At 52.4% G+C, this 11,917-nt stretch overlaps 2 protein-coding genes across 2 annotated transcripts in view; both read left to right on the top strand.

The window, feature by feature from the left end:
* The first annotated feature begins 1,237 nt into the window (after window positions 1–1,237).
* Window positions 1,238–2,995, top strand: LOC138436379 (proline-rich protein 2-like). Its single transcript, XM_069581981.1, has 2 exons — window positions 1,238–1,317; window positions 2,173–2,995. Exons 1-2 carry the CDS (start codon window positions 1,238–1,240, stop codon window positions 2,993–2,995), a joined length of 903 nt encoding a protein of 300 aa, XP_069438082.1.
* NUAK1 (NUAK family kinase 1) overlaps window positions 2,739–11,917 on the top strand; it is a 72,700-nt gene continuing 63,521 nt past the window's right edge. Inside the window, exon 1 of the mRNA XM_069581072.1 lies at window positions 2,739–3,330. Within this exon, the coding sequence (XP_069437173.1) occupies window positions 3,088–3,330 (243 nt within the window). The 5' untranslated portion in view covers window positions 2,739–3,087. The remainder of the gene's footprint in view (window positions 3,331–11,917) is intronic.

Genomic DNA, 11,917 nt, shown 5'->3' with positions numbered 1-11,917 from the left:
GGGGCTTGTTGAAGGAAACGCTTTATCTATGTGAAAACACTTGAGCACAATGCACGGTAACACTGTGTAAAGTGTGGTTCCAATTATAAATGCGATAGGAATTCAATCTGGAGAGGAACTCCCTGTTCTCGGGCATGACTTTGTGCCAGGCATTGTACTGTTTCCATCCTTCCCGATTAAGGAGAGGTAGAACAGCATATGTGGAAGAACACACGCTTGGGAACTGGACAGGTAGGGTTTAATTCCTGGCGTGGCTATTTACAACCTGTGTAATCTCAGGCCAATTACTTAACCTTTCTGATATGGTTTCCTCAACTGAAAACAGTTTACTGTCATAAAATAGGATCAGCACATGGTAGGTGCTATTTATTCGATACTGATTAAGTCCTAGGCACTGGGGAGGATCACCATCAGCCAGAATAAGTTAGATTATGCTGCTGTAACAAACAGCCGCTAAATCTCCCTGGTTTAACACATATTTAATATTTGCTCACACTACTTTTACAATGCAGGTTACTTGGGCCAGTTCTGCCATCATTACAGAGGCCTAGGCTGGATGAGGGAGGCTCTATCTCTGTACTTCGTGGTTGTTGTGATTGCCAACATTGCATTTTCAGGATTGTCAAGACATGGGCATTTACCCATTGGTCCTTCAAAGTTTCCACCTAAAAGCAATGCACATCATTGCTCTCATTCCATTGGTCTAAGTAACATGGCCACATTTAATTTCAAGAGATGGGGTAGTGGATTCCTACCATATTCATGGGCTTCCCTGGTGGCTTAGATGGTAAAGAATCTGCCTGCAATGTTGGAGACCTCAGTTCTATCCCTGGGTTGGGAAGATCCCCTGGAGGAGGGCATGGCAACCCACTCCAGTATTCTTGCCTGGAGAATCCCATGCCCAGAGGGTCACAAAAAGCTGGATATGACTGAGTGACTAAGCACAGCACACCACGTCCCTGGGAAGGGAAAGACCCAGGGTTAACAGTTTTAATTACCACTGTAGACATGATCCGTTTACCTGTAAAACAGATCCAGTAATCTACACTTCAAGAAAACACCGAAGCTCTGTCATTTGACAAATGTCACACAGCCTAGCCACTGGGAAGCCAGGCTCAACCTGCCTGTTATTTATACTGACTCTCTAATCTACATATGCAAAGTCTACAGATTTTGTATAAAAGCAGAATAGTTGCAGGAGGCAGGCAGGGAGACCCTGCAAGGGTGGAGGACGCGTATGGTGACTAGTGTTACAGGCTATTATTCTGGCACTGCGGAGGGGACTTGCAGGGAGGACGTGCTGTTGCGGGATCCAGGGTAAGGTGATAAGGCATAGACAGGCCTGAAGACAGCAGGAATGCAGAGGGCTGAACCTGAGAGCTGCGGAGTAAGGGCAAGTCCGGCTCACTGGGGAAAAAATGAACCACCAGGCCATCTGCAGAACGCACCAGACATTCCTCACCCCTCACTCTTCCCATCCCAGTCTGGTATACCACACTATTGAAAAAACTCCCGAAGCCGCCTTTTTCTCTTGCTTTCTTCCTTATTTTCCCTTGCTGCTTCTTAGAAGGTGGCAGCCTTGCCACCGTCGTAGGCCTTCCTGCCTGACCCTCGCTTGTGGGGGTGGGGTACTGGGTACCATCTCCAGGATCTGGCCATCTCAGTTAATGGAGAAATACAAACGGTCAAGGGGCCAAGCGGCCTGCCTGTCGCCCCTGGCTTAGCCAGTCTCAGGCCCTGCTCCATCCGAGGTCCCTGGTTTGCCCATCTCCAAACACAGCCTTGGCGGGCAGGGTAGGCGCCCAGCTGCATTCAGGCACCTCTAGCGACCCAAATCTCCTTCTCTCCCAGGCGGGAGTCCTGGATAGTGTCGGAGGGCGGCAGTGCGGCGACCGGCCGCAGATTCAGCCTCGGAGCCTCCCTTCCTCCCCGCCTTCGCCTTTCTCCGGCGAGGGCGCGGGGCCGAGGTCAACGCGCCTCTCGGGGTTTTCAGGGGCGCGCAGCTGCCCCGACCCCGGCCCGGGAGAGCAGCCCTTCGCCAGCCGGGATGGGGGTCTGCGAGGCGGGGGTGGCAGCCTGGGCTGAGCGCTAGGGGGTGCGCACCGCCGCGGGGGAGGGCGAGCCGTGACTCACCGCCTGTAACCCAACACCCGCGCGCCTCCCCTCCCCCAGCCTCTCCCCGTCTCCGGCCTGGCGGCCGCGGCGACACCTAAAAGAAAATGAAGGGGCGCCCGAGCCCGCAGCGCCCCCGGCCGGATCGCCAGCGGGCCCCGGGGGCCCCCGGCTCCGAGCGCTCTCGTCTACCCGGCGCCCGGGCTCGGCGAGCCGCCGCCGTCGCCGCAGCCAGGGCGCAAGCAGGAAGGGAGGCCGCGCGGCCGGAGCCGAAGTCCGAGGAGGCGGCGGCGGCGGCGAGCCCGCGGTAGCGGCGGCGGCGGCGGCGGCGGGCGAGCCGGGGGAGGGGGCGCCCGGGCTGGGAACCCCCCCGTCTCTTTCCCAGCCGAGCGAGGACAAAGCCCCCTGGCCGCCGGCGCGGCCTAGCCGGCGCTGCACAAAGGGCGAGTCGCGACACGCTTCCATCCCCCTCCCAGTTCGGGGTGGCCCCAGGCCCGGGAGGCGGGCGGGAGTTGGGGGGGAGCCCCGGCCGCGCCGCCCCTCGCCCCCCTCCCCGGGGGCCGGCCCGCGCGCCGCCCCCGCCCCCGCGCCCGCCCAGTCTGCGCGTCCTCCCGGGGAGGGGTCTGGGGGCGCGGCGCCCCACATAACACTCCCCCTCCTGCGCTCGGGGCCACCCCTCTCCCCTCCCTCCTGCGAACACCACCGCCTCCCCTGCCACCGCCGCCACCTCGCCCGACGCGCCGCAGCTCGCCGCGGCCGGTGGGCGGTGCGCGGATCGTGCGCGCCCGGGGCGCCAGATGTGCAGTCCCCGCCGCCGCCAGTGACCCAGCCGCAGCCCCGGCGGGAGCCGGCCGCCTACCCGATGCTGCGGGGGCGACCGTGAGCGCGCCCAGCTTTCTCTCGGCTGGGACCCCGACACCGCGAGCGCCGTGCTCGGTCCTGCCCTCTCCGGCCCTGCTCGCCCCGCATTCGGACATGGAGGGGGCCGCTGCGCCCGCGGCCGGCCCGGACTTGGGGCCGGGGGCGCCGGGCTCTCCGCCGGAGGCGGGTGCGATCGCAGCCCCCTCGGCGGCGGGCCCGGAACCCAGGAAGCCGCACGGTGTGAAGCGGCATCACCACAAACACAACTTGAAGCACCGCTACGAGCTGCAGGAGACCCTGGGCAAAGGCACCTACGGCAAAGTCAAGCGGGCCACCGAGAGGTTTTCGGGCCGAGTGGTAAGTTGGGGGGAAACCCGGCGGGCTCGGTCTAGACGCCGCTGGGGACGCAGCGCTCACGCGACGGGGTTTGGGGCGCAGAGGGGGGGGTCTCTGGTCCGAGAGGGGGCTTCTCCGGAACCCCTAGACAGATTCCTCACTCTCACCACCGCCCCCCACCCCCGGCTCCAGCCCCCCGTGGCTCAGGCGTGTCTTTCTCCCGAAACACTTGTTACATCCTGTCTCCGCATATTTTGGGGGTTTTGATCCCAGCAGCAAAGTAGTGTTTATGATTTGCAAACACTTTGCACCATCGGGACCGTTGGGGTCTCCCTCTCGGGCACGCATTCATGCCCTGGAATGCCTTATTGCTGTAACTCCACACAGAGCCACATCCGCAGTTCGGAGCTGGTTCGCCTCGTCCCGTATCCTATAGATGAATGAGACCCCCCGCCCCCCCCTCCCCTGCATCCTTCCAGTCGCTGTCGCCGCGGTGCTGAGGTCGCTGCAAGGGAGGACGGACTCCTGCCTGTTTTGAAGAGAGAAGGTTAGGGAATAGAAGTGAAGGTTCAACCCTCATGCCTGAGGGTTGTGACAGTTTGCTGCTGGTTTCTGGGAGGACTGAAATGCCTAGGGCATGATTAGCCACCCTGAGTTGCAGATTCAATTGCTTTTCAGGCCCCGGCTGCAAGACTGCTGTATTGTGTAAGGGGTCTGACCTAGCCGCCCCACTCTGTGACAGCTGTAACCCTGCCAGGGTCCTAAGGCCGTTTATTCAGCCCCAAGTAACATCTTGAGTGCTTTGGAGTCTTTGCATTGTCCCGACCTTGGCTTGTTGTCATTTTCCTTTCTGCAGAACAGGCCCTTGTAATCCAGGCTGCTTGTGGCTAGAGGGTTGGGTTCAAAGTGACTGACTATTGCAGAAAGATTTTGTGTAGTGTGTGGCAGAAAATTAACATGGTTCTTTGATTTTCAGCATATCAGATGGATTTTAATCGATTGAGGGCCAAAGTCAGGAAGTAATTATGGAACTCCTTGTGGACACTTTTGAGGGGTGTTTGGGGGCCCAGGGTTGCTTATAAACTTAACAAATGATCACAGGGGAAAAGCAAAATGGGCTGCTGAATAAGTAAGTGGTGGGTTGATGTCAGTGTTTTTCTTTTGCACCTGTGCAGTGACAGTTCTGTGGACAAAACCTGGCACCAATCAGAAAGTTCAGCCAGCTCAGTTCTCAAATATTGGTTTATCTGGATGATTCCTTCATTCTAGGCTTCACTCTTTGGGTTGATACAGCTTTATCCCAAATCCTAAAAATTAAAGTCCATTATCGATTAACTGGAAATTTGAGAGAATGTACATAGTATTTTAAAGCTGTCTCCTATCTACAAAATCTATAGCAAGTAGTCGAGAGGGCCGGTGCCATTTTTGTAGATTGAAAATTTTCGAGAGGAGATGCAAAAATGTCCTTTGAGGAGCACACTTGAAGGTCTGTGGAAGAGGAGGCTGAGAAACGTGCGCTTCATTCATGCTTTTTGTCTGAGGTGATATTCCCCAGGCTGGATGTTGAATAAGCAAAACCTAAGCCTAGCTCCTTGCTCATGTTGTCTTAATAGCTGTTGAAGAATCACGCTGGGAAGTTCGAAAGCGGAGTAATGAAAACCAGACGCGGTTGGAGCTGCAGGTTGAGGATGTGAGCTTGTGAGGGGTTGAGTGGTAAGGGTGTGTCTGGGATCTGTGAGGGGCACAGACTCCGGAAGGCTGAGTAGCTTGCCGCCAACTGCAAGAGTGAAAACTTGTCTTATGGCAGACATCTTTCTGAGCTTCACTGGGGCCTCAGGTATTCCCTCTGATAGCTGTCTGATCCACGGACTAGGATAGAGCGAAAGGGATTGATTGCATCAGTAGGCGCGAGCCTGCCTTTCTCTTGTGGTGGGTGTCTTTCTCCCTTTATTTCCAGCAACTCTGAACATTCCTTCGGAATTTAATCGAATGGCCACTAGGGGGCGCCCTGAGAACGGAAGAGGCTCATTTCACAGCAGCAAGCTGTTGAGTCCTGCTCTGTTGTCCAGCCCTCCGTTCAGTTTCCCATTGTGCTACTCATTACAGCTCAATCTCTTGTTTTACTCAAAGATTATGTAAAGATTCTCAATCAGGTAGCAGATCCACATCCAGAAACTGGCAATCCCCAGACTGCTTTCTACCTGATAGATAAGCTTAGGATGTTAGCAAAATCATCTAAGTAGAGGCAGTAAGCAGATGAGAAAATTGAGATTGGGTGAAGGGAAGGCTTCCTTGACTTCGAGTCCGTCCCCCCTCGCCCCCCTCGCGGAGCACACTGCTCACAGATGGTGTCAGAACTTAAGTGAGAAACAGAAATTGTCAGGTGGAAAATTCCCTATGCCTGACTGGACAAAAAATAAAACATACATAAAAGAAAAAATTGGTCAGCAAGTTGTTCTTGCCTGTACAGTGCTTGGTGACTCAGAATCTGTCAAGAGCAGCAAGAAATTTTCATCTGAAGTGTGACTTTGGCGTTTTCTTGTGGTTCCAAGGATACACTGAATATCCACTTGCTTTTGAGGTGCAATTCCAAATTCAGAGCATGTCGTCTCAATTCTGCCTTTTAGGTCTTTGGGTAGAATTGCGAAGTGATGCTTTATTTTCATTTGTACCCAAGCCTTTCTGAGCACTTTCCAAGAGGCGCCGTGCCTTTCAGCTGCTTTGCCAACGCAAGTGGCCCAAGTAGAGTGCTGGGTGTTAGGCTGCCTGAGATGCTATGAAATCAGCACCCTTGAGACAGAGAATTGTTTAAGAATCTTGTGGCTTTTAATTGCACGTCTGGAAGGGCCTTCTGAGTCAAACAGCACACCATGGAGCATCAACATTCTGTGAAAGGCAGTTCGGAAGAGAGAGGTTGCAGAATTAGCAACTTGGAGTCAGCTGGTCCAGCCCTCTAAGTGGTCTAGGCATTCTCCAGGCATCCTTTTCATCCCAAATGTAGTCTTGCTGCTACTGTCTGAGCATGTCTATGAGAAAGGACTCAAAGTGGCTTCTTCCAGAGTTCATAAGCTGCACAAGTGAGGCACTCTGGCAGAAGGACTAAGAGCCCTGGCTTATATTCAAATCCTGACTGACTCCTGACTAGCTTTGTGACTTTGGGGAAGCTATGTAACTTTCAGAAGCCTCCATTTCCTCATCTGTAAAATGGGCTAATATAGTACTACTTCATGAACTAGTTGTGAGAATTGAATAAAATAACCTATGTCAAAGTGAAAGTTGCTCAGTCGTGTCTGACTCTTTGCGACCCCATGGACTATACAGTCCATGAAATTCTCCAGGCCAGAATACTGGAGTGGATAGCTGTTCCCTTCTCCAGGGGATCTTCCCATCCCAGAGATCAAACCCAGGTCTCCCGCATTGCAGGTGGATTCTTTACCAGCTGAGCCACCAGGGAAGCCCTTAGAAAGCCTCAAAAGGGGAAATTAGCAAATTCAGTTACTTTTTTTAGCAGATTTTTTCCCCCCTTCATTTCACTTGGACTTTCATTTAGGTTTTAAGACCATCAGAGAGGCATGATGCATTGGACAATTGACTCACTCAGAGAGAGGTAGGAGAAATAATCAACTTTTCAGATTAATTAGGGAAGTGCACCCATAGGAAGCCAAGACTGTCAGCCAGATTCTGATAGGATCTGAACACATTTCTAAGGCCTTGAATTTGGGCTTTGTTTATTGCACAACTTTCGTTTTGATACAGTTTCGGGCAGGGCTGCAGAGCAACCCCCTGTGTTATAACATGGCATTTTCTTTGAGCCAAGCTCCCTGGACCCTCAGGCTGCACTGAGAACTGCCAAAAAATCCAAGAGCAAAAATAAACAACGTTTTGGGGAGATGTGTTATGCGATCAGCTCACCATCAGCTAAGTTCAAGTCTCTCTCTGCTCCAGGTTATCTCTTGTGAATAGTATGAGGTGTGGTGTGAGCAGGAAGGAGGTCTCTGGGAGGGTCTGACATGGGAATGGCAGGGCTGGTGGGTCAGTTGTGCCTCCAGATAGCTATGATGCCCTGGGATGGGTGATGGAGCATCCTCACCCAGCAGAGGAGCTGATTTGACTAAAAGTGGGTGTTTTAAGCACTGGCCCAAAGTTGTTCATAGCTTGATGCTGGAAAACTGCAGCTCAGGGGTGCAAATTAGTAAGCTGGCCTGCCGAACCAAGGGTGTATGACTGTCATATGCAGGGTGGCTGGGGCACCGTATTGCAGCTAAGGCCCAAACCCAGTTTTAAGGTATAAGGGACCTCGACAGATGTGTAGTCCAAACTTTTCATCCATCCTTGAGGTGAGAAAAATAAGGCACAGAATTGTCAAGTGACTTCTCTGAGGTTGCATAGCTAGTAACTGAGTAGGCTGAGTTTAAAAAACCTGATTCTTTGTTTGGTTTTTCTCCATAACTCATTTAATACATCTTTACTAGAATAAGACATGATCCTTAAAGAGTTTATAATGTAGTAGCAATGATGAAATGTACTTACAAATATTGAACTAATTCTGTTCAGTTCAACAAAGATTTATTACCATCTGCCATATGCTTCTTACCATGTTAAATTCTGGGGCATACACATGGATAAGACCTAAGGAACATATAGTCTGGTGGAAGAGACAAGAGTGAGCAGTTGCTAGGCTATGGGTACCTCTTCTGTACAGGAATTGATTACGTCTGGAGATTTTCAAGTTGAAACATAGCTCATTGAAGATCAGTTAATTAACTTGAGTGCCATGCACCCATTCCCTCAAATGCCACAATTGCTCTTATTACTACCAGCCGAGAGTTTGGGATATGGCAGGCTGTGCTAAGTGCTTTACAGATATTTTCTCATGTCTGATTGTCACCATGACCCTAAGAAGCACGCACTCACCTTAGACCCATTTAACAGATGGGGAAAACAATACTTGGGGAGTTTAAGTAACTTGCCCAGGGTTAAGTAGCAAGGAAGCATCAAACAAGGCTATTTTGAGACCCGCTGCTGCTGGAGACATGGAGAACCTTTTATCTTTGTTGCACAGTGGGTGACCGCCGGATTTGGATGTGGTGTTTTGCTCACGTTCCAGAGAACTAGCCATGGGGAGATGCTTCTCCTGAGAGGTTTCTCATTGTTCAGGAAGGGGATTGGGAGAGGGCCAGGGAATACGGTAGGATTAGGGAGGGCAAGGGCTGTTAAAGATGACCCTTGATTTGTATTTCCAAAGACCAAAATATGGAAGCTTTCAGGCAGAGGGCAGATTCCGGGGTGAGCAGGCCAGATCTCTTGGAATGTGGGCTTCATGCTGGGATGCAGTAGAAGGCAAAGCAGGTAAGATAGGAATAGGGAGGATAATAATAACATTTAATAACAATAAATAATAGCAGCTAATTCTTCTTGAGTGATTATAACGTGCCAGGTCCATTTAACTAATTTAATTCTCATAACAATCCTGTAATCGTCTCATCTTCCAGATGAAGAGGCTGAGCCACAGAGAGGTTTGCTAGCCTGCTGAGGTCACACGCTGCAGCAGAGCCGGGGTCTGGACTCAGGCAGCGTGAATGTGAAGACCGTGGCCAGCTCCCTTCCCCTAAGTGGGCTGAGCTGGGCTCTGATCACAGCGGCGCTCCCAGCCCAGGGGTCTGCAGTGCTGGCTTGGAGCAGGGAGCCAACCTGGAGGTTTTCGCAAGAGCTGAACTATGAGAAGATAAAGATCGGAATGGTGTCAGGGGTGAGGGGGGAGAGAGGTCTGCTTGTTGGGCCACGAGTCTGTTTTAATGAAGCAGGCCCAGGAGTGCTTCTCCTGGGCACACACTGAGTTCTTTGTGCCTTCAGCAGCCTCAGGTTCTGGAATCCTTTGGGGCCCTCTGGAGATCAGCTGGTTCACTTTCCAGCGACAGAAGTGCTCCCTCACCACTCTGGGATGTCTGATCTCACTTCCTCCCAGGAAGCTGCAGGAGATAAGGATTGAGTCAAGGTGTCTCATCTGCTGACAAGCCCCATCCAGCCATCTTGGACCTGCTGTCCATTTCTAGCAGAGTGCCAGGCACATAGGAGGTCCCAGGCAAAAGGCTTGTGGGATGGCACAAAAGGGATTACAAAAGCGAATAACTATTTCAGGAGGTATGGGAGCTGAAGGTCATCACCCCTGACCTCAAAGAGCTTTCTGATTTGTGGGCTTGAAAACACAATGGCTGGAAATGAATGGCGGGTAACATAGCAGCGTCTGCAAAGTCAGGCAGACCCTTCCCTGCTCGAATTCCCATTCAGTCTTGTGCTCGTGGAGAGGAGAGAGCCGTCCTGGCTGTGGCTTCCTGTCCTCAGTGGCTCCGGAGTCAGACAGCCTAAGTCTCATTTGTCTTTCCCACATGAAAGTCCTGGAGCATCTGTAAGTTATGATTTGCGAAGTATCTGCTTTAAAGCTGAATGCATTTATCATCCCACCGGCCCAGACGACACTGTGCAGTGCAGGAATGAGAAGATCCCAGGCCCAGGGCCCAGGAGGGGCCGGGCCAGATGACCCACCCGTGAGTAGAGTCTGGCTGTATTGATAAAATTCTCTGGAAATAGTCCAGAGGCAGCCAGATGTTGACTTCACAGTGAGGCTCTTCTGTAAACTTTTAACTGCATGTTCAACCCGGGGCTGGGCTAAAGATTCCCTGTCGTGAAGACACAGCCTCCACTAGGGTCGGCCCATCTTTCCCTTTCCCTCTGGCAAGGTATATTTCCCGAGGGCTTCCTAAAGTGCCCAGGATGGTGGGGAGTTTCAGAATAGAATATGACAAGTCTTTCTTGCCATGGAGGTACTGGGGACTTAGTTGGGGCGTGTCACGAACACATCTGGAATAACTGAGCACAGCACAAGGGTATGAATGAGAAGGAAGAAATGGCTGTAGAATCAGACAGACTTGGGTTCCTATTCTCCCCTGTAGCTCAGCACCTGGATGATCCTGGGCAAAGTCACATATCCTCTGAGCTTCTGTTTTCTCTTCTAGAAAATGCGGCTGCCAACATCCAACCAAGTGGGATTACCATGAGAAGTAGGACTGGGAGCCTTCCGATGCAGAGCTTGTGCATACGAGGCTCTTGGAAACCAGAGCTAGTGAGAAGTGCAAGCAACGAGCACCTTGGTGGCCTTCTTCTTGCTGGTTGTGGCTGTCCCTGCTTTAAACTCTCGCATGGGTGGCTGGGGACTTAAACTGAATTTGCCACATCCTTCAAGTCCTACCTGGCTGTCCAACTCTTGCTTCCATATCCTCTTGCCTTGGGCCTGTATCGGTTTCCTCCAGAGCTTGTGGCTTTGATGATTTGTCCACACTCTTCCCTTCCTCCCCCATTAGGAGGGAGGCAGGGCCACTGTCTTACCACTGCAGCCTGGCCTGTAGCCAGGCGGTGTAGTAGATGCTCAGTGTGAATGAATGAATGAGTGAATGAATGAAGAAACAGCTGCATGAAGAGTGCACCAGCAGTCCTGAGCGGGGAGGGGTCTGTGGAGGTGAGAGGCAGCAGGGAAGACCCCTTGGGCCCCCATCCTCCCCCTTTTCCGGGTCACCCCTCTCCTTACCACCCTTTGGACAGCTGTGGAGGGTGTCGGCCCAGCATGGCCAGGTGCCTCTCCATCGTAGCTCTGCGCTGAGGCTGCAGGGAGGAGGAAGGGAGCTGATTCCCACCCTTGGCGGCTGCTTCCCGCAGTTCTTTGCTACTCTCAGGCCTCCCTGGTCACTCCCACACTTCCGGGAGCCACCAGCAACCGGCGCCCCCTCACTGCATCCCCCACCCTGTCTGAGAATCCCTGGTGATCAGCTCTGCGAGTAGGCAAGCTTGAGATGCAAAATGCATTTGCAAGATTTTCAGAACATTTTCTCCCTGGGTTGTAAATCAAGTACTTAAAGAATTGTAAACCAGCTGGAGTGCAGAGTTAATGTATGTCTGGAAAAAAACACCGTCATGATTTGCTTTTAAAACTCGAGAAAAGAATTCCACTTGGTTTACTTTCATTAGCGGTATTGAGAGGCAGCCCGAGGTGTTTAGTGGGAGGGTGCTAAGAGGCCGCCATGGTTGGTTCCCTCTTTCCCTGGAAGGGAGCGGAAGGGCGGTGTCCAGACGGCTCAGAGGGCAGCTTGCATCTCTGTGGCCAAAGGGGCAATTCCCCACTGTAAGAAAAGGGAGCTGCTGCTTTGTCAGTGTTTCCTTACGGCCCCATCCTCTCCCGCTGGTGTCATGCTTCCTGTATCGCTAGTTCTTCTGACTCTAAAGCCACAAAGGCAACTGATGGGTGCAGGTTGGAGGGAATCCTTGCTGGCTGTTGCCATTTCATTGTGATTGGGCTCAGTTCATGCATGATTCACCCCAGCTGCCAAGGACACTTGTACCCCCAAAATCCTACAGGAAGGTGGAAGGAAAGTGCACAAAAGGAGTGGTTTTGAGTCTGCCTCTGCAGGCACTGGGGTTTGAGACCCTGCTCGAGCCTCCTGTGTAAATTTGAGACTCAGTTTCTTCATCTGTGAAATGGGGAGTGGTTGTGAGGATCAACAAATTGCCTGTCGAGTTCTTAGAAAAGTGTTTGGCCCATAGAGAAATGTTATCCCTG

The sequence above is a fragment of the Ovis canadensis genome, chromosome 3, assembly GCF_042477335.2.
Source record: "Ovis canadensis isolate MfBH-ARS-UI-01 breed Bighorn chromosome 3, ARS-UI_OviCan_v2, whole genome shotgun sequence".
In the NCBI taxonomy this organism is placed as follows: Eukaryota; Metazoa; Chordata; class Mammalia; order Artiodactyla; family Bovidae; genus Ovis; species Ovis canadensis.
This window is presented reverse-complemented; position numbering and strand designations above follow the sequence as displayed.

Bases quoted from the DNA above. Each gene is read 5' to 3' on its own strand.
- LOC138436379 (XM_069581981.1), top strand. From the start codon at position 1,238: ATGGTGACTAGTGTTACAGGCTATTATTCTGGCACTGCGGAGGGGACT. The intron at 1,318-2,172 runs GTAAGGTGATAA...CCCCTCCCCCAG, and splicing joins GTGCTGTTGCGGGATCCAGG to CCTCTCCCCGTCTCCGGCCT.